A 22032-nucleotide genomic window follows, 5' to 3' on the forward strand; every position below is an offset into this window, starting at 1 on the left:
AATTGCTTTTAATGACCCAATTCAAAAGCATTAGTGCACCACTACAAAACAAAACTGGTCCATAAGTAACCATAGTTTACACTGGTTTCATGCTGGAGTTTGATAGCTCAGCAACTGGGCATCCATATTACACAAGTTTAAAGAACATCTACCACCAAGATTAAGGATTATAAATCAAGCACACTGAAAAATTATACAAATGAGCCAGAGAGTCTCCTCAGGTTCATTTGCGTAATTTTAAAAGCCTTTTTTTAAAAAAAAAATCAAGGCATAAGAAGCTAAAAGAAAAGAAGAAGAGCGATCCTGCCAGAAGGGGCACACACTAGTATGTCAGTGTGCTTGGTTTACAATCCATCAACTGTAACTGGGTACATGTCAAGACCACTATTGGAAGTGTCAATAATTAAGGAAAAAACATTAAAACTCAACATTTGCCTCAAAATCTATCTTTAATGCAGCAGCCAGAGTTTTTCAGACCAAACGTTACACGGATACCATCAGTCTGTGCATGTCACTGCACTATTTGCCCATCTTCTTCCGAATACAGTTTAAAATAATAACCTTCATTGCTGCACCTCCCTACCTCTCCTCTCTCATATCAGTCTTTTGCCCAAGCAGTTCTCTTCAATCTGTCAGTGATCTTAGACTGATCTCTACCTTAATTCGCACCTCTCACTCACGTCTCCAGGAAATCTCCCAAGCTGCACCAATTCTCTGAAATGCCCTTCCCCGGACTATCAGAATAATACGCAACCTCCAAAGTTTCAAACTTTTTAAGCAAGCCTATCAGATTTCCTAACTACAAGCAACTCTTTCTCTTTACTAACCAATCCTGTGTCCTTCTCCCGTCTTTTAACCGACAAACACCAGATACAAAGCTCCAGGCTTCTCTGTAGTCCCATTCACCTTGTACTTTGTATATAATATGGCGGCTGATGGCTGGTTCAAGTAGCGCCATCTTTATGAAATTATTTTACTCTTATAAAGACTGGCTGGACTATTATACAAGCTCTTATACCTCTTTTGTCCCCACTGCATATGAGGGCGCGTTCACACATGGCATTTAATGCATGATTTTCAAACCGCATTGCAACAGCTGCAGAGAGATGTTACTAATAAACAGCTGTTAACATTTGCATTTACAAAACACAACTGTTAACATTTGCTTTAACAGTTGCATTTTGTAAACGCAAATGTTAACAGCCGTTTAATTCTGTAAATCTCTCTTCAGCTGTTGCAATGCGTTTTGATACACAAGCATTAAAGCTCTCACAAGCAGGAACCTCACTACGATTGTTCCATATAACTGTTTTTACTCTGAAATGTTATATTATATTTGTACATGTTCCCTATGATTTGTAAAGTGCTACGGAATATCATGGCGCTATATAAATAAAGATTATTATCATTATTATTAACATCAGACAGTCCCATTACTAGTAATGATTATGTTTTATAATACCGCTATATTCTGCTATTCAGGGTGAATACTTAAAGAGTTGACCATGTGATCATGAATAGTTAAATATGATATCATGATATCAATCGCCCCCTTTTATAGATAATCTTTGGTGTTATCATATCAACAGACCTTTTCACAATTCGGTTTGCAAAAGTTAATATTTTTAGGTTCCAAAAGTTAAAATAGTTGCCTTACAAGGACAACTCTTGTTTATATTCCCTGTTATGGAATTAGGATGTCATAGAAGTGACACCTACATTTTGGAGTCCCCCCCCCTCTCTGCGGCAAGTCAGAGAGAGCAGCTTTATTAAATGGCCTGTGGCTGATGAGCCCTGGGGGTGAGAGACGCCATAACTGTGTCTTCATCTTCATGAATCATCCCCTTTAATTGGATTACCATTTACGGTAGATACTGCAAAAATCTTGATTACAAGTTCATCAATATACAAATATTTTTTTTAGGGACTGCCTCTATCTTAGAGTAGCCAATGTCTATGAACAAACTGTATTTACCCAATATTTCATGATATATATCAGGAAAAGTTAGGTGACATCAACCATGCATGACAGCTTCCAAAACACCTGCCATTCAGCTTTTCTAGGCTCCTGAATAGATAACTGAATAGTCAGTGACACAACCCCTGTCTCATACATCTAGGTACATTAAAGAGGGATTCTGGTAGTTATTCCCTATACACAGGTGCAGGTTCTGCTCTTTGGGCTGGAATTGATCACAAGGACAGGGGTAACTTGTAATTACTGGGTTTGTAATTGAGTGTGTGTATTTACAGGTGGCATTTTTTAACGTGGCCATCTTAGCAGTAGCAGTTGCAACTTATTTATTCATGGAGTAAAGTTACACCACATGTGGATACACCTCTTCCTTAAAGGAAATCAACCATCAAAATCCATAATGATGGACCAGGAGCTCTTACTCATAGATCCAGGCACAGTGACTGTGGTAATCTTCTTATATTTGTCATCCATTGTCTCCTTCCTTCTAAAATCAGCTTTTAAATTATGCTAATGAGCCAGAAGGGCTCTGGGGGTGTTACCAGAACCCCTCTGTGCTGTAGCTTCACAAGATGTTAGAGTGTCAGCTCCTCCCTCTCTGCTCCCTCAGTACTTCCCCTGCCTATGATCTCATTGCAGCATAGGAAGTTTCAGCTCACAGTGGGAGGGGGAAGTGCTCCTGCACAGTGTAACAGCCTATGCAACTACAGGATGGAGGGGCTCTGATAGCAGCCCCATAGCCCTACTGGTTCATTAGCATAATTATACAAGTTGGTTTAAGAAGGAAGGAGAACATGGATAAGGTGGAGAGAACTTGTGGAGATGCAATGTGGGTCCATGTTAGTAATTACCCAACTTTCCCAGGCTAAGATAGGATTCTGTAGTGTTACTAGAGAGTAATAGAGAATGGCTACTATGGAAAGTAGGAGGATGGGATGCTGGGCCAGCAGTCGGGGCAGTGCACTGGTGGTGATGACTGCTGAGAACCTGGAAGCGGCTCCTTTAAGAGTTAAGAAACTTGAGATTTGTTTGCGCAACAGTCAGTGCAGCGGAGCCGCCAAAGTGTCTAGACTGTCACATGACCGCGGGCAGCCAATAGCGGCGCCCGGTGCAGGGCCCGAGTGTGTGTGCGAGAGCTGAAGCACAAAGAGCAGCGAGCGGAGAGAGAGAAGGAGCGGAGGACTGAGCACCGGGACAGGACGTGCACTAGCGGCAGCAGCAGCGGCGCCCCGAGCACCACACACCCGGGAGGACTGGCCGCTGTCACCGTGCTCCCCGGCCAGGATGGAGCTGCATCCTCTGCGCTCAGCTGCGGCCATGTGACAGCTCCGGAGCCACAAGAAGAAGAAGACGCGCTGCAGCCGGGAGATGTGACCCGGAGTAACGCGCTGTGTGCACGGATCCCCCCGCTGCTCAGCGCTGAGGCTCCACTAGGACCCGGGCGCATCCCCGCCGGGGGCGTCGCATGTTCAAGTCCAGACGCACCGGGCTGGTTCGGCGCCTGTGGCGGAGCCGGGCGGGCGGTGATGGGGGAGTGTCTTGCTGCGGTCTGTCCGAGCCGCCCGCCGGGTCCCCGGAGCTGCGCTCTGCGGCATCGGGCGTACTGAAGCGACTCAAGGAGCAGGCGCTGTGCACGCTGCTGGAGGCGGTGGAGTCCCGGGGCGCAGCGCCCGGAGCCTGTGTGCTGGTGACCCGCGCCGGGCCACCTCCTCCTCACCTGCTGCTCTGCAGACTATTCCGCTGGCCCGAGCTGCAGCATCCCGGGCAACTGAAGGCGCTGAGCGGGTGTCAGGGCGCAGGAGCGGCGGACAGTAACAGCATGTGCTGCAACCCCTACCACTACAGCCGCTTGTGTGGACCCGGTGAGTGCCGCATCCTCATCATTCATGACATCTCTGCTGCCTGTCAGTGAATAGGAACTGTACATGCTTGGGCTCTCTTACAGCTAAAGCTTTGTTGTTAGACGATAAGTCAGAATATATAAACGATAACTATGTCCTTAACAATACATAGGTAATTGTTTGGGTACAACACCCAACTCCCACACTGCTGCCAGTGGGGCAACTACTCATAGAGGGCTCTATCCCTAGTGTAGTGGCCCTCCAGGCTGGCTCAGTAGCCTGGACTGCTAACCTATGGACGGGGACTACGTTTTTCTTGCTCCATCCTGTGGTGCCATGTCTGGAAAAATCCAATACTAATGTAAATATCTTGGATTATAACCTCCGCTATAAAGGTTGTATTATAGGATCCCCATTAATCATTCATGTGGTTTCAGAGCTATAGGATGGCACAAGTCAACGGGCATTAGCTTCTCTCTGACTGGCCTAAATAGTTTCCTTTGACTTTTAGGGATTGACCCCAGGTTGACTTATCATGTCCATATGATAAGTATATTGGGCATCTCACTAATTACAGTGATGGAGGTTCTGTGTTCCCTGGTGTTGTGGAGCGGATGTTTGTGCTTTGGTTCAGTATTCTTGGTCTGTGGGACTGATGGAGTGGACCATCTTTCTTTTTTGTGGTGAAGGTTGTGCCTTCAGGTGGCTTTCTGGTGTAGATGAAAGGACCCAATGATCTGGTTGGGCTGTCTCACCTGGCCTGATTGACGCCCCTGGGAACTAAGCAATCTGACAATATGTCTGGGTCAGGAAGCCGAACTGGATCATCGGCTCCGCTCATCTCTTCTTTCAGGTCTAGTCACTGTATGGCTGAGGTTTTGTCAATTCCTTTATGACCCTCAGCATAATGGCATTAGATAGTGTCTCTATAATCATCTATGCAGGTACAGATCTACCCTAGATATGCCTCATTCATATTAAGGAGAGGCCTTTTTTAAAGGTCCTTTTGCACAGAAGTTCCTACACGTGTAGCCTACTTTGCTTTGGAGACAATTCTCTTGGAAGCCTTTTGTATTTTGTTCTGTATGTGGGAAATCCTTTGGTCATTGTTTAATAAACACAATAATGAATACATCTCGCTTTATATATAACATTTTAGAATAAATGTGTATTTCCAAAATGTGAAAAACCCTTTGATTGTGGTGGACAAAGATGACAGACCCACTGATCAGGCAACAGGGACAACTCCTTTAATCCTCAGAACACTTTTTCTTTATTATGTAGCCATGTCTTAAAACATGTTGCACTTCTTGGCATTTAAAGGGGATGTCCCGAGGTTAAAAGACATGGCCACTTTCTTCCAAAAACAGCCCCTCTCTTCACCATGGGTAATGTGTGTTATTCTAACCCTATACAGCTGCAATACTGGCATAAACCATATTCAGTTGTGGCGCTGACAGGAGCCATGTTTTTCAAGCTACAGACGACCCCTTTAATGCAGCAAGGTAATGCACAACATACATACAGCAGGTTAGGATTTCTGGTGACTTTAATGCTACTGTTGTAGCAAGTTGCAGGACCATCTCATTCGATGGAGACAGTATCCCCACATTGTAAACTTTAACCATGTGATAAGTTACAGTTATTGTTTTCCCAGACCAAACATGGACTAGAAGTTGATCAGGAATGCTTGTATAAGTATTGATAAAACCGAACAAGCTATTTCATTTCCCTGTTAAAGAACATTTTCTTAGAACTTTCCCTCAGTTCTCCAATTTATTCTTAGAAATCTTCTCCAGCACCCTTTTGGGAAGTTATGTCCCTGACAATCCCCCAATATCAGCACTGAATGGACATTGTGTATGATGTGGGCACCTGACAGATAAATAGAATAATGCTAACACATTGGGGGAGATTTTTCAGAAGTGCCTGAGAGCAGAACTGTTCTAGTTGCCCATGGCAACCAATCAGAGCTCAGCTTTCATTTTCCTGCAGCTGTTTATAAAATTACAGCTGAGCTCTGATTGGTTTCCATGGGCAACTAGAACAGTTTCACTTTAGACACTTCTGATAAATCTTTCCCATTCTGTTTATGTGGCAGGTGCCCACACAATCCATAATGTCCATTCAGTGCTGAAAATGGGGGATTGTACAGGGACCTACCTTCCCAAAAAGGGAATGGTGTCCCCCTTTTCCAGACAGGATAGCAGAGGAAAATATGCAACATAAAGAGGTTTCTCATAATTGTTATTTAATGAGAAATACAAATATTTGTTACACGCACAAGTCAGGAAAAACTGTCATGAATCTTTCCTGCCATACACGTTTCATATTGTGTATTACAATTGGTAATAAAGAATGAAGCACCTGAGGGAATTTTCCCATGAAAAGAATTAGGCCGTATCCACATGATAGGGCTTAAATTAATGAGACCCACACATTTCATGAGAATGGGGCACCCGCTGTACCCCCGTTAGAACCGGAGATGAGCGGAGCAGCCAATCGTGCATGGCTGGGCTGCCTGTTCATCTCCATGGAGTTGACAGAGATTGCCAAGTACGGTGCACAGGAATCTCCATAGGGTCCATAGAGATGAACCGGGCAGCACCCCATGCGTGACCGGCTGCTCGGCACATTTCGGGGGCTGACAGGGGTACATCGGACCTGTGATTCGCTGGGCCTAACTTGTTTCGCGCTAGTATGTATTTCCAGTACATTCCAGTGTAATATGTGCAGACCCCAGCATGTCCCTCAGCCACCCCCCCTTCCTAAGCAATAAGAGGCTCCAGGATATCTGAGAAGGAGCCCAATGGTGAGAATCGCGCTGTAATCGCGTGCAGATCAATGGAACCGCACAGAAAGCAATATAATGATCTGCAGATCAATATGGTTACTTAAAGGCGATCTATCATAAGGTAGAAGTGAAACCTATTTATAGGACTGATGAGTACAGTAGTGATCTATGCATTTAGTAAATGTACAGGCCAGAGTTGGCCAAACCTTTTGTATTAGGAAAATTGCTCAGAAGAGGGGACAAAGGAGGCTGGTTCTAGTGATCGGTGAGGCTGCCAGCAGTAACACTCCCACCAAAGGGAACACCCCTTTCAGGCCACTTGTTATACATGGGAGTGAGCGCCCAGGCACTCCTAGTTATGTATTATGTAAAGTAGATGGATATGTTGTGTAATAAATTTGGTCTTGTATGTAGTTTATCACTGAATTGTTAAACAGGCTTTTGTATATAAAAACATACAAACGTCTGTGAATTTCTGGACTGTGTGGTCCCCATGCTTCAAGCTATATGATAATGATAAAAGGAGCCACTTTAACCCCTTAATGACTTGGCCTTTTTTAGTTTTTTCACTTCCATTTTTCACTCACCAACTTCAAAAATCTATAACTTTTTTTTTTTATTTTTCCACATGAAGAGCTGTGTGAAGGCTTATTTTCTGCGTAACAAATTGCACTTCATAGTGACGGTATTTAATATTCCATGGCGTGTACTGGGAAGTGGGAAAAAAATTCCAAATGCAGTGAAAATGGTGAAAAACCACATTTGTGAGGTTTTCTTGTGGGCTTGGATTTTACAGCTTTCACTCTGCGTCCCAAATGACATGTCTACTTTATTCTTTTGGTCGGTATGATCACGTGGATACCAAATTTGTATAGGTTTTAAAATGTTTTCATACATTTCAAAAAATTAAAACCTCCTGTACAAAATATATATTTTTTTTATTTTGGCATCTTCTGGCGCCAATAACTTTTTCATACTTTGGTGTACGGAGCTGTGGGTAGTGTAATTTTTTGCTAATTTTGATGGCGTTTTCATTTCTAAAATTTCTGGGACTGTGCGACCTTTCAATCACTTTTTATAAATGTTTTTATATTTTTCAAAATGGCTAAAAATGCCATTTTTGACTTTGGATTGGATTTTCCGTTACTGGGTTAAACGCAGTGACAAACCGGTATTATATTTTGATCGGACATTTTCGGACGCGGCGATACCTGATGTGTTTATGATTTTTACTGTTTATTTATATTTATATCAGTTCTAGGGAAAGGGGGGTGTTTTGAGTTTTTTTTTATTCTTACTTTTACTTTTTTTTCAGACTCCCTAGGGTACTCTAACCCTAGGTAGTCTGATTCATCCTATCATATACTGCCATACTACTGTATGGCAGTATATGTGGATTTTACTCCCCATTCATTACAATGTGCAATTAGCACATTGTAATGCATGGGTTAAAACGAAGTAGCCTCTGGTAGTCGGAACACCCGAGGCTACCATGGCGACGGATCACCGCTCCCCGTGACGTAATCGGGGAGCGACGATCCGCGGCAAGATGGCGGCTTTTTGAAGCCGCGGGCAGCATTGGCGGCGATCGAGATGAAAACACCCGCGATCGGTGCTAGCAATATGCAGCAAAGACTTACCGGCTATGGAGAGGGCTCGGCCCGCGAGCCCTCTCCATGCATCGGGAAGGGGGTTAAAGCCTCTGAACCATCCAGTGTTAATGCAAGATTCCCTATTGCTACCTGACAATTAAATGTTTGGTGGGGGAATCGGGCATGTTGCATTTTGGATATCTTGATCCTTTGTTATTAAGGTAGGTCAGTTCCCATCCTACTCTTCTCTCTCCATTTGAGAACCCATCTAATGTTTATGGGGGTTGTCTCAGGACAAATGTATATATCTACATATTGTAGCATTTAAGGCCTATTTAGTCCGAGAAACACATTCTGCATGCAGTCCAGTGAAGAGAGGTTTGGTCGAGGAAATCCAGCCAGCGCATGGACGGATGGTTTTTCGGACTGAAGTCACTTGAGAGCAAGGCCCTAAAAAAAAAAAAAAGCCTAACTGTGACGCACCCACCTAAACCAATTTATGCCTTTATTATTTAGATGTAGTTTTCAAAGCTGAAAGCAGATGTGGATCATAATGGTGGGAACATATCATTTTGAGGAGCTACTCCTCCTTCCTTTTTTAATTCCGCTCCTAGTTTGTACATCAAGAACAGCATCTGAAAAACTGAATGTGTGAACACACCTCAAGGTCATAGGTCAGTAGTGGCGAACCTATGGCACGGGTGCCAGAGGTGGCTCTCAGAGCCCTCTCAGAGTACCCTTGCCTTTTTATCCCAGCACAGAGTTCGCCAACAGGACTCAAGGCCACTTGCAGTCCCAGGCAGCCCAGGAACCTAGAAGGAAGCTACAATGATAATACAAACTTCTTCTCCTTCTTTCTACTATATTGGTGTCCTCAGGTGCCTATACAATTTAAACCTGTGAAAGAGCAGGGAGTAATAAGTTACTGCTTAAATTGCCGCATTGGCACTTTGCGAAAAATACGTAGGTTTTGGTTGTAGTTTGGGCACTTGGTGTCTAAAAGGTTTGCCATCACTGTCATAGGTGGTAATCTAAAGACACATGAACCTCCTCTGCCCATTCAGATGGAAATTAGATTTGAGGAAAAAGCAGTTGGTTGGGAAACACGCATGTCCCAAGGATGCCCTGCACTTACAGGAGACCCTGGTGATATCGTCTGTGCTTCATGAATGAAAGAAGAGTGAAGAAATCGGGCGATATCTTTTTGATCTTTTGAGTATATTTGATGGGGAGCTTTTGAGAATACTAGTTCTATTCATCAGACATGATGTTATAATGATAACATGTCTGACAGAGAACTAGTATTCTCAAATGAAAGTGTTAATTATATATATGTTTTTTAACCTCCTTCTACTTTTCCAATAAATGGCACAAGAATGTTTATTAAGTTTTAGGGACACATTCCTGAAGGGGTCTTCCCACTTGAGACATTTTTGGCATATCTGCAGGCTATATGGTTCCTACCTCTGGGACCTGTGCCCATCTCTAAAATTAACCTTGATACTTCATCTACCTTGAAAGCAGATTTTGGAGAAGTGGAAGTCTAGGTAAAGGGGGGGGGGTGGGTTGTCACGAGAGATGGCTTCTGGCCAACCAACAGCTATCTTGTGCGTGTGGCCAACTTTCCCCTCTGTGATGGAGACTGTATTTGGTTCACACTGCCATCTTTTATTTACATTGTTGGCTCAGTTGTGAACATGAGGGTGCGGGTCACACGTTGCGTTCTTGGGCAGTTCTCACTCTGTTCTTCGTGTGCTTTTAAACTAACCATGCATGTGTTTTTACATATTTACCATGCATGTGGCATTTCTGGAAGTGTAAGCAGCTGTATTAACATTTTCAGAGCTGCTTAAACTTACACAAATGAAAAACTGATTAAATCCAGCCAAACATATGGCAATAAACGCACCAAGATTGCACCCCAAGAGTTTACTTTAATAGGGTCTTTTTTTTTCATTTTGGCAATGGTTGAACTAGAATTTATAAATTCTTTTTGTGCTTTTGCACTGAATCCTTTTTGTCTTCACTTGATTCATGCATTGCGCTACCTTCACACACATTAGTCAATGGGATCCTTGCTAATGGGGAAACCAGTTGTTAAGCATGGGAATATAAACTTCCCTAGTGCAACATTCTTCTGTCCTGGTAGGTCTCATGCATATACCAGAGCTGTGCGCCCAGAGCTAATCTGCCTATAGCTTTGTGTGTCATAACATGACGCATACAGAAGCCCTCACTAAGAACCATGTTATTGCTGTGACTATTTGACATGGCTGAGGGCATCCTCCTTGCCTAACAGTGCTTACACTGCTCCTGCACTGGAGGCGCCATTTTACATATTCTCTTTCCCAGAATCCGTAGTGGAGTAAAGACAATCTCCCTGAAGGGGATGCCCGGAGTTTGAAAAGCACACCTGACCATGGTTTGTGCCGGCATTGCAGCTTAGGTGCATAGAGATGAATGGAGCTGAGTGGCAATATCGGCACAAACCATGGTCAGGTGTGGACTGCTTTTGGAAGAAAGTAGCCATGTTTTTACAACCTCCGACCCTTTTAAGTTAACATATCCCTTGTTCTTGCAGTGTGTTCATTGAGCTAGCACAGTATGTAGTTGGCAATGGCACATGCAGGTTTATGGCTGCTCCTGAACTGCACATAGGAGTATGCCAAAAGTGGAGGAAGAGATCTGCCGACTCTTGAACCTGTCACATTGAATATGCAATTGTTTCTGTAGGCGGCAGGTTACAGTGCAGGATGAGTTTAGATAAAATTTAAAAACATCTACCATTTGTTTTATGCATTATGAACCAAACATACCTTGAGAATGCTGTAGCTACACTGAGGCGTTAACATATCTTATTTAATCCCTGCACTGAGTGGTTTTTCTGAAAAAACTATTATAAAATTATGATAATGAGGCTCTGTCGCTCCTGTGGCTGCCATGGCGATTCTCCTCTTACCCTAATTATGCACTGCTTCAGAGAAGGTAGTAATCATTGTGTTGTCCCTGACAGGCAGATGTAATCAATCTCTGCACCATCCCCCAGCTGCTGTGTGAGTTGTGAGTCATCCCGCTCAGGTTGGTTAGTCCTGGACAGTTTAGGAAGCTCTGTGTAATGTGTTTATATACGGCAGCCAGTTGCACCAAGCTTTTCCAAGGTCCTGAATTTTATAATTGCCTATAGACTGGACTGCATTGTCATCATGACAGTAAATGACGTGGCCATGATGAAAGGGGTTGATTGAAAAACATGAATGCTTCCAACAATTGCGACACCTATTTTAAAGTGTGATATATATATATCTACTTTAAGATTGGGACAATGTCATATAGAATCTGCAGGTTTTGAGACAGGCAATCCTGATAGTGCGTGTTTTCCCTAAATGTGGGGGTTTCATTGATTTCATACATTTGAGTTTAGTGGTCTTGCTCATTGATTGACAACTAAATCCCAAATCACCAAGAATCTAAGTTATGCTGAATCTACAAACTGTTCAGCTCTTTCTGCTGTATAACATACTGCCTACAGAATGTACATGGAAGCCCATCCTGCTCTATAACATGCTTTTTGCATATTGGATTGCATTTTCAGTGTGCCAGGTTAACTTTAAGAATGTCTGTCTGTGAACTTCAACTTGGCTTCATTCTTTAGCCGGATCTGATATCCAAGCCATGTTTCTTTTAAGATCTGACAGAAAGTAAACTTAAATGGCTCTTTATAGGAACTGTATTTATGAAAATAAACAGTGACTTGATGTTGTTCTGTGAAGAGCTGTTCTGGAATATTTATGTAAGGCTGGTGGCACATGGGTACAGTCTCGGGCTAATTATTTTTTCGGCTCTGCAAATGTTTCTTTAGCTTTTTGATCACTGGACATTAATGGTGTGTAGGGCATGGTGTGTGTGTTTTTAGTTCATTCGGAGTTCAGATTTATATAGTAGTGAAAGTGCAAGCACAAGAGGTGTTATATGTGGTACACCTGGAAATGGGCCTCTTTTCCTGCAGATATTTGAATTTGCTGAATTGACCATCCAAAGCTGCAGACAGTGTCAGGTATGGTCCCTGGAAGTCTGCGTAATCATCTATGTATTGTTAGTAGCAGCAGGACTTTGAAAAATAAATTTAGATTCTAGGGTTCTAGCTGGGCTTACTCCTGTTGTATTACCTGTGTTTGGTTACCATATTTCCAATATTACAATTTTAGTGGCATATTGTGTTTTTTAAATTTTTTTTTTTTTTTTGAGAAGCCCATAGATATGACCTATTTATTATATGGCGTCTCCCTCTAAGCACTTTAACATTTGGAGTGAAGACAGTGGTGAAACTGTGTTGGAAGAACAACTGTATTAGCAGTCATTTGTCCTCGTTATTGCTTCGATCATTGCTCGGTGTCTATCATTGTTCGTTAATGCCCCATCATCAGCCCATATAATGGGGCATTAATAGGAACCTGACGTGAGGATTTGGGCCCACAAAAGACCAACAACCTGTTATACAGGGCAATGACAGGATCATAATTGCATCCTCCTATATTCATGGAGATGTTGTAGTCAAATGACCTGTAAGGAGCCACAGGGGTGAAGAAGAGTCGCTATTGATGTCCTCTCCTGGCTTAATTCATATCCCTTAGTCCAGATATATCCTCACATTTCTTGGTTGTAGCCAATAAAAATGTACATATCCTATAGGACAGTAGTCAAGCCAGTGTGACTCTTCTCCGCCCTCATGACTCCTTAGGTCAGTGGTGGTGAACCTATGGCACGGGTGCCAGAGGTGGCACTCGGGGCAATCTCTGTGGGCCCCCATGCCGGCACCCCTGCACAGAGTTTCCAGACAGGACTCAAAGCCTCCTCCTGCAGTCCCCGGCCACCCAGGATGTGCTGTGATCAGTGCTATTTTAAAGCTACACATAGCTGCCCAGGACTACAGGAGGAGCAAGGAGGTGCAGACAAGGCTGCGTTACTATTGGAGTTCCTGCTATGGGCAAGGCAATTCTTTCTCTTCAGGGGACCATGGAAGGAAGCTACAATGATAATCTGAATTTCTCCTCTTTCTTTCAACTACATTGGTGTCCTTTAGGATGCCAATACAATTAAAAACGTGACAAAACCGGTAGTAAGATGTTACTGCTTAATTTGCCATGTTGGCACTTTCTATTTAAATAAGTGGGTTTGGTTGTAGTTTGGGCACTCGGTCTCAAAAATGTTCACCATCACTGCCTTAGGTCATATGAATTCACTATTTGAGGTTTTGTTTGTGTCATTCTGAATTTCCCAGAAGGACATCATTGTGATCCTGTCACTGTCCTGTATAACAGGTTGGTGAAGGCTTGTGGCCCAAATCCTCACACATCTTTGCTTTAAAGGCGATCCATCAAAATAGTATCTTGAAGTTGTATCTTTGCTCAACTTTATACTGTCAAAATTCTTTGTCCTTTCCCTTCAAAACATACAATAAATGGTTTTTTTTTTTCACAAAAACCAAAGTGGTAAAAGAAAATTGAAGGAGCTAAGTATGCAGTAGAAGGGGTTACTTGTGAGTGGATTCCTTATCTGAGCAGGACTAGCTCTGCATTCCCTGCCTGGGGCACCAGTGTAATTACACATAGAAACAGGTCTTTAGTGGGAGACATCACAGACCTGTCAGGAGTAAACAGTATGATAACCCTTTTATGCTTGACACTTTCCAGGCATGCGGGGACACATAGTACTTTTATGGTTTGGGCTTGTACTTCCCCCTCCCATCCATTTTTTTTTTTAGGACCTACTTGTCCAGTATCTTCTACAAGGCTCCCCCCCCCCCCCTCTAAAAACAATTGGTTGGACACTATGGGTTCACCATCGCTTCTCTTTGAAGTCGGAATGGACTATTCCTTACAGACTTCATAAATTTCATCTAATTCTTTTGCAAATTATTTACTATTAAATTAGAGGACTATGGCATGCTCCTTCACACCTAAGAGGCAAAATGATTCAGCAGTGATATTGACCATGTATATTCCTCCAATGCATTTTTAGCCTGAAATTCTTAATTTTGGATCGCTCTTCTATAGGGTGGATGGTCATGGGTAACTAGAAGAGTTTTACTTCAGACACTTCTCATAAATCTCTCACTGTGTGATGTTAACATGTCACTATTTATTTTGAATGTAGTATAAAACCCATGTGTTTAGTAGCAGTTGGCCATTTTTTAAAGCAGACTTTTACATTAATGTACAAGACCCTACCTAATGGTGTCATCCATATTAAACTGTTAATCCTGTTTGCCGCGGGTCACATGACACCTGGGCAGCAGGACTTCCTGAGACGTCCTGCTGGCTTCCAGTGGATAGAGGTTGCTATGCTGTCATTACTGTGTACACACCCCCTCCACCATAACCACTACAATATCAGCAGTTGAAAGGGTGTGTATGTTTTTGGCCCCTCCAACCACTAATATGGGAGTGGTTATGACAAAGAGGGCGTGCATACAGTAATGACAGCATGACAACCTCCATCCACTGGAAGCCAGCATGACACGAGACGTCACAGGAAGTCCTGAGTCCTGCTGTCGGTGTCACATGACCAACGGCTCCTGGCAGCAAAGAGCAATCTTTATGGGTGTAAGTATAATATGTGTGACCCTGTTAGGCTCTTATATAAAACTTCAACACAGTAAAATATAAGTGGCCAACCCCTTTTAAAGATCCATCCTATTCAAAAGCTGAAAAGAACAGGTCCATAATGTCATAGTGTGCATGAAGTTTATTTGCAGAACTTCATAAAAATTTCTTGCGATGTAGTTTTAGGCGAAAACAACACAGTTGTGCAACTATTGCACGTAATTGGGGTGAGTAGGAAAACGGAAGCACGGTTTTCTTATTTATTTGGAATTGCACAAGTTTACTTAAGGTGCCTTCATATGTTTAGTTTTTCAGATGCAGTTTTTGATGTCCAAAGCAGAGGTGGAGTGAAAAAAAGAGAAGGAACAAATCCACACCTGCTTTTGGCTTCAAAAACTGCATCTGAACTCACCCTTAGAAACCTGCCTGCCACTAATATTGGGATGACTACATCCATGATATATCCCTGAGACTAGACAAAAAAAAATGGCTGCATTACTTTCAGTACTTTTTAACCGTAACCGTCACTCGTAGACAATCATTATGATGATCTGTCAATCTGAAATGAAAAACTAAGAAAACCTCTTGTTTTTCACGGCCAAAAATCCCCTTGTTAGTGGCAGTCTAGGCTTACAGCATGCAATGATTTTTTTTTTTTAATCAAATGCTACAACAGCTTTAAGGAGTACTCCGTTTCTCCACAAATTGTATTTTTGGGACATGCATGTGGTAGTGAGTATACCCCAGCCAATCTTTCCTCTTTTCTGCTTCTTGCCTGAGCTGCATGGAAACTTCCATATAATTCCTAAAGCCCTGGGATTATATCATTGTCATTCTTGCCTTGTGGTGGTTGCTGAGGTTTTTGTAACATTTTTAAGTCTGAGGCAGACACAATAGAAGCATTTGTTTTTCACAATGTAATTATTTGTGTGTTCCCTAAAAGAGGTCCACAAATGTCTTTTGCTAGAAGTGTTGTGTGCTAGAAGTGGTTACCTTTGCTTTGGAGAACTGTCCTGTAACAAACATTGCTGTGGAATGTTATGTGAGTTCTGTGATGTTGTCCAGTAAAAGGCATTACCCCCTGTAAACTGCTGATGAAGTGTGAGCAGGCAGGGGGAGGGTAGACACTCAGTGTTATGAAGAATCAGAGCGTACAGAATACTTGTTTCTTTTCTGGGGGGATTTTTGGGTCCTGAGAGCGGCATTCGTTGAATAGCAGGAGACCAACGATGCGTGTGGGGATCAGAGACTTGCGTCGGGGGGGGGGGGGGGGGGGGGCGGGGGGGGGGGGGGAGCTTTCACTCCCATCGTTCAAAGTGGATGAGAGTCGTCCTAGCACCTTTCCTTTATCCCCCTTGCCAACAGGTGACAGTTATTTGCACCCTGCTGGCAACACAAGTGCCTTCCTATAATGCCCCCCATAACCATTCCATCTATAAATCAGAGTCCACTTAACTCCCCAAAACTTGCGGTGATCGTTGGAAGCTGGCATATTAACCCCAAATTGTGGTGCCCTGTCTGTACTCCCCACAATTCTAATCATGTTTAGTCATATTACATTAGTTTTATATACAAAACTATTCCCTCTTTTAACATTGACTTTATGTTCAGTTTTTCTTTGGCAGTGGCAAAATTCCTTGTAGTTGTTCTTTTGCAGAATGTTTTCTTTCCTAAAATTTTGCCATTTTACTTCCACACGTTACAAGTTTACTATGACTCTTGTGAAAAAATTTATTTATAGAGCATGTTCATTCCATGGTGCCGTATATTCAATAAGGGGTTCACTTCTATTACTTCTTGTCTGAATGTTATAGAAGTACAAAAGACACAAAACTAAATTCATTTAGAGGAAGTTGCCTCCTCCCATTTCTTCCAAGGGCTCACAATTTATATGAGAGGTTAGATAGACATTAGGTGAGGAGCATAGTAGTAAGGTGTATACAACCTATATACAACTTCCAACCTATATGATAGTCTTTATTTTCCAATCGCCAATATATATTCTGTAGTGTTTTACAAATCATAGGGGACGTGTACAAATAAAATACTACATTACAGAGTACAAAGTCATATGGAACAATATGAGTGAGGGCCCTGCTCACAAGAGCTTACACTCTGAGAATGAGGGGGTGACACAAGAGCTTACAGTCTATGTTTGAGAATGAGGGGTGACACAAGAGGTATGGTCCAGCCATTCTTTAAAAGAATGTCATAAATCTGAAGTTTCAAATAACATTATAAATATATTACATACACTATATTCCAGATTATTAACCAAACCATTTATGATGAAGTCTGAACTGGGGCTTGAGTGTGATAAAATTGAAGTCCTGAGTCAGGAGTGTGGCTTTCCGGCAGACCTGGGGACCGATGAATGCTTGTGTATTCATTTTATTTTATGTTTAATAACTGTAATGAAAGTAGATCGGCTTGTCAGGATTTGTTTTCACTGTAACGTTAGATTCCAGTGGAAGTTAATTATATAGGGGTTTGCATGAGAGGGAAAATCTTGTGGCTGAATATTGCAGAAAACCAAGGTTTATATGTGGATGCAAGACCTTGCAAGTCAGTCTTAAAGAAACAAATAAGGGGGAGATGCAATACCAATCTGTGCAAAGAGTGGCATTTGTTTTCTGCTCATCTTGGCTCAATGGCTGGTCTTTTTTAGTATGTCGTGAATTTGGCCAAAGAATTGGCAGCCATTGATTAAAACAATTTTGGTCAGAGTTTGGTCAAATTTCTGTCGTATTGCTGTCTGACCATTCGTTCATTTTTGTTGTCCCGATGTCCTCCTAATTGTGTCAGATTTTTACAGCTCTGAGAAACTTCCTTGATCGCATTTCTCTGATCAGATCATTAAAAACATCTGCTGTGTGAATAGTATAACATAATCATATTACATTAACATTTATCATACCCGAGTCTAGTCCATCCTATGATATAGGCCCTGGAGCACTGAATACACAAGGAGACTCTTCCTGATGTATCTGGCTGCGCTGGCATCTAATCCTTTGCCAGTCTTGAATATTCGCAGACTTTAGTGCTGGAAATTCCTGCACCGGCCCACCCTGTTACTGTCCGAGCCCCCTTTGTGCCCACTTGGAGGAAATGATCACAATTCCAGCCAGTTCAAATGGAATTGCGATTATTTCAGTTCTTGTAAGTTGAAAAGCCCGATGTAGACTCAATGGGGCACATTTACTTACCCGGTCCTGTCGCGATCCCCGATCCGGACGGTCCGACGAAGATGAAATCCGACGCGATTCGCCAACATCGTGCAACCGAGATCCTCTATCTGCCGCTTCCCCGCTGAGGTCCGCCGGAGTTCACCTTCTTCCCGGTGCTTGTAAGTGTGTGTCTTGCGACACAATTTGAATGTTAAATCCCGTGCTTGGCCCGAATCCGTTGGGTTGTCCGACGGCCATGCCCCCGATTTGTGGTGCATGAAAGCCAAAATCTGATCGCGTGCGCCAAAAACCCCTGTTAAATGTGACGCAACACGGAAATTGTTGGGATGCGGCCTGCGAACCCTTGGTAAATGAGCCCCAATAATGTTGTCTGTTTGAGGTCAAGTGACCTAAAATTTGTTGTGTGTGTATTTATCCCCATTACTGATAAATCGCTTATGAATACATTTTGATGCAGATTCCAAGTCGACGTTGTGGTGGGAACGACCCTGACTCCAGGCTGTGCCTGTAGAAAGTAGAATTAGCTGCTCTGTAGTAGAATGCAGACAGTGAGATAAAGCCATTCTTCCCTGTAATGGTTTTATGAGGTCGAGTCCTCTCTAATGGGGAGTAGAGGAGTCCAGGAATCAGGGAGTTTGAAGTTTTGTTATTTGGTCTGGCTGCTTTTCTCTTTGAAATCAGATCGCTCTCAGCCGCTGCTTTCCTGAGGAGGTCCCTCTGCTGTTGAGGAGTAGGAGTGGTGATAATACAGAGTTTGCTTTTTTGCTGGCGCCAGAATGACTGTTTATCTGGAGATCTCGCCAATTACAGCTGCTTTCTTAAAGCTGCAGTCACCACTACCCCCCTTCCCTCCCCTCCTGCTCTCTCTCATTCAGCCACTCTGTCCTAGGAAATGGCATCTCCTCACTTTCAGAAAAAAATCTTACTCAGTAATGAGCTGGAGGAGACAGACTAAACCCTAACCTACGCCCCTCCAACCCCCCCAAAAAAAATTTAAAAAAACTCACTCTTCTCCCTTTCTTCATACAGTTCCTTCTGCAATTCTTCAATTTTGCAAAGAAAAAATTATCCCACATACGCTGCAGTTTTTGGAAATCACATTGATGGTTTTTGTCTGTAACTATTTTGCATTGGCAGCTACACTTCGGCTTATGGCGCGAGTGCATTATACTGGGAAAGTGACGATATTTTAACATGTTGCCATCAAATGATGTAATAGGAATGTTTATACAATACTGCCCTGAAAACCAAAAAAAAAGTTGGACACATTGCAGTTTTTTTTTATGCATGAAGTTTTCGAATTGAATCTGCCCGATGACTACATCTACATGTATGTGCGCCCTGCGTTGGCGAGGGTTTTACCGTGCCCAAGCTTCTTATTCATTAGACAAATTTAGAATACTGTATTTTGACTAGTGGCAAGTTTTATCTACTTTGGTGTGTGTGTGTGTAGATGAGCATTTGTCCAACAAATACCATGTGCATGGCCAGTCCCAGATTGTTAAGGGACTGTAACCCATTGTTAAGGGACTGAAAAAAGAGAAGAAAAAAAGCTGCTGACAGGTTTCCTTTAAGTTGCTTGAAAGAAAGCCGCTCACCACTAGTAGTAGAAATGTCCAGGACATTGCGAGATAAGTTCAGTGTTTTTACAAAGTTAAAATTTTTATTTTGATAAGGAAACCTAAATAAATAAGGGACGGGAGAGGCTTGAAAGTCATTCGTTAAGTTAAATGAAACCATTCCCTCTATATCTTATGTAGAGGGAATTGCCTTAGGCATAGTTTTTGCTTTTCCAACCCAGGCAAACTTATTTTTATATAGAATACTTTGTGGACCATCTGTCTTTTAAACCACTGTATGTCTGTAAAGGCAGTCTAGTAAATCCCTTCCTGACCTACGTCTATGGCCTCTTGCCTACCCAAACCTGTACCCTATACTCTACTGACCAGATGAGATGACATTGAAATAGCATTGTCTACAGATTTGGAGAGGAACTTTCTCTTACAACACGGAGTCCTTATTATTACCGGTATGCCCTTTACACTAGCTCCATGCCAAGGGGGCACGTCTGGTGGTGGATAGGGCCAGTGCAGTGTGTTTCTGCCCCACACCTGTGCACTACCTACAGCAAGCAAATGCTGAACGTTCACATGGTTCAAGGCTTAAACCTCTTTACATAGCGAAGGTGGGGGTATTCTAGCATAGACCGGGCATGATAACTCTCCCCCACTATGTACATAAGTAAATTAGAAAACAGTGTCCTTACATTTGGTCTATGATCAGCTTACCGTTTTCCGGATCTAAGAATTGACAACCGGTTGCTGCTTGCCAAAGTGATTTATCTTTATTATCAGATTTGATGCTCAATGTATAATGAAATACGTTTTTCTTTGCGGTGCAGATAGTAATATATCATTTTTAAACAATTTTTTTTACATTTTTTTTTTCCTTTCTTGCAGAATCTCCACCACCTCCGTATTCTCGTTTGTCTCCAAAATTTGAGCAGAAACCTTTGGGTGAGTACACATAATTTAAATCCTGGTTGCTTTATCATCATAAATCAGCTGTTCGGGGCTGCTTCCAGCTCGGTCCACTGTATAGTGAAAGCCTGGCAGCAGTCCCCAACAATTCAGATATTGATGACCTGTCCTTATCTTCCGCTTTTAGATATTCTGCTTATGAGACAAGATGGTAGAAATATGGGGGGTTGCTCGGGCATGTTAGATGTAAACATGCCCAATTCTTTGTTCTCATGGGGAAATAAGTTGCAGCCTGGTGTATCTGATGGATGGATTTGTTGGGAAGAATAAAGGTAGCCTGTCACCAGATTTTCCCCCATTTACCAGCCCCCATGTAGGATATGAAATGTCCTTTATAGAATTATTTTAGCCCATTATAGAATCAATATGTGAAAACTTGCCTGTTAACTATTTAAAAAATCTCTTCCAAAGTCATTTAAAAGGGAGCAGAGTTGAGTGAGTCCCTCCCCTCCAGCCTCTAACATCACACACCCCTTGCCTTAGTTCTATAGCACCTAGAAGCATCTTTTTAGTGTCATTTTAAAGAATTTTTTTTTTTCATATCACATTAGGCTGGCAGCTCTATGAGATTCAGTACCCAAGATACAGGCAGATGCATACATAGTTGGGAATGCAAACTCTAGTTAAAGAACCAGTTCCTGCCATTTTGCCAGTTCTGCAGCTCACAGATCCACAAGCCTGTTTTGAAAAAATGATATTCTTTAATTTTATACATCATATTATTAGCTACTATTGAACTGAAGATGGGGACATCTGAAGTGACAATCTAAACTTGGCACATTTCAGTGAAGTTTGTCTCTTTTTGGCTTGTTTTATTTTAAGGACAACCGAAAGGTATGTTTATAGATGTGACTTTAAAAGAACATAAAAGAAGGAATTCTAGAATAGTCATAGCATACCCTACCTGAGGGAACTATTAGTATAATGTGGATATATCTGGAGACTGGTTCCCTTTAAGTAGTCTTAAAAGGGAGTGAGTTATTTCATACTTGCTGGACGTTGAGAAAGCATAGTTGTATATAATTCCCGGGAAGCATAGCCAGAAAGACTCCCTATGTTTATTTAGTCCGCGTTATAATGAGGCTGTCCATCTAAAACTTGCTGACCCGACCATTGTACCATGTGCTGATTGAAATGGAGCTGTCCCCCTAGTGAATGTCTTATGTCAGCTAATGCTAGTGACATAGTGTAAAGACACAATGTGAGTGATGTAGTGACTACAAAACGGCCTGAACTGGTATTCTGTGTGACTATTGGGTTATAGAATATTTGCACATATATTCTTTTGTTTGGGAATTGACCTGTGTTTATTCAGTATTCTGTGTCTAGGTCTAATGGGTGTTTATGACATTGCTGTTAGCACATCCTAACTACCGTATATCATATTTGTGGACAGCTGCTAAATACCTTCGGAGGTGGATTTTTGTGCCAGGAGAGATTGAGTTCAATAAATGCACCTGCTGATGTTTTATTCTTTGTCAGGTGTAGGGGTACTTGCCC

General features: G+C 42.4%; 1 protein-coding gene across 1 annotated transcript in view; it reads left to right on the plus strand.

Moving 5' to 3' along the window:
• The first annotated feature begins 3015 nt into the window (after window positions 1–3015).
• Window positions 3016–22032, plus strand: part of SMAD6 (SMAD family member 6) — a 32379-nt gene continuing 13362 nt past the window's right edge. The window contains exons 1-2 of the mRNA XM_072148706.1: window positions 3016–3837; window positions 20452–20508. Coding sequence (XP_072004807.1) covers window positions 3441–3837; window positions 20452–20508 — 454 coding nt within the window. The 5' untranslated portion in view covers window positions 3016–3440. The remainder of the gene's footprint in view (window positions 3838–20451; window positions 20509–22032) is intronic.

The sequence above is a fragment of the Engystomops pustulosus genome, chromosome 4 (genome assembly GCF_040894005.1).
Source record: "Engystomops pustulosus chromosome 4, aEngPut4.maternal, whole genome shotgun sequence".
NCBI lineage: Eukaryota > Metazoa > Chordata > Amphibia > Anura > Leptodactylidae > Engystomops > Engystomops pustulosus.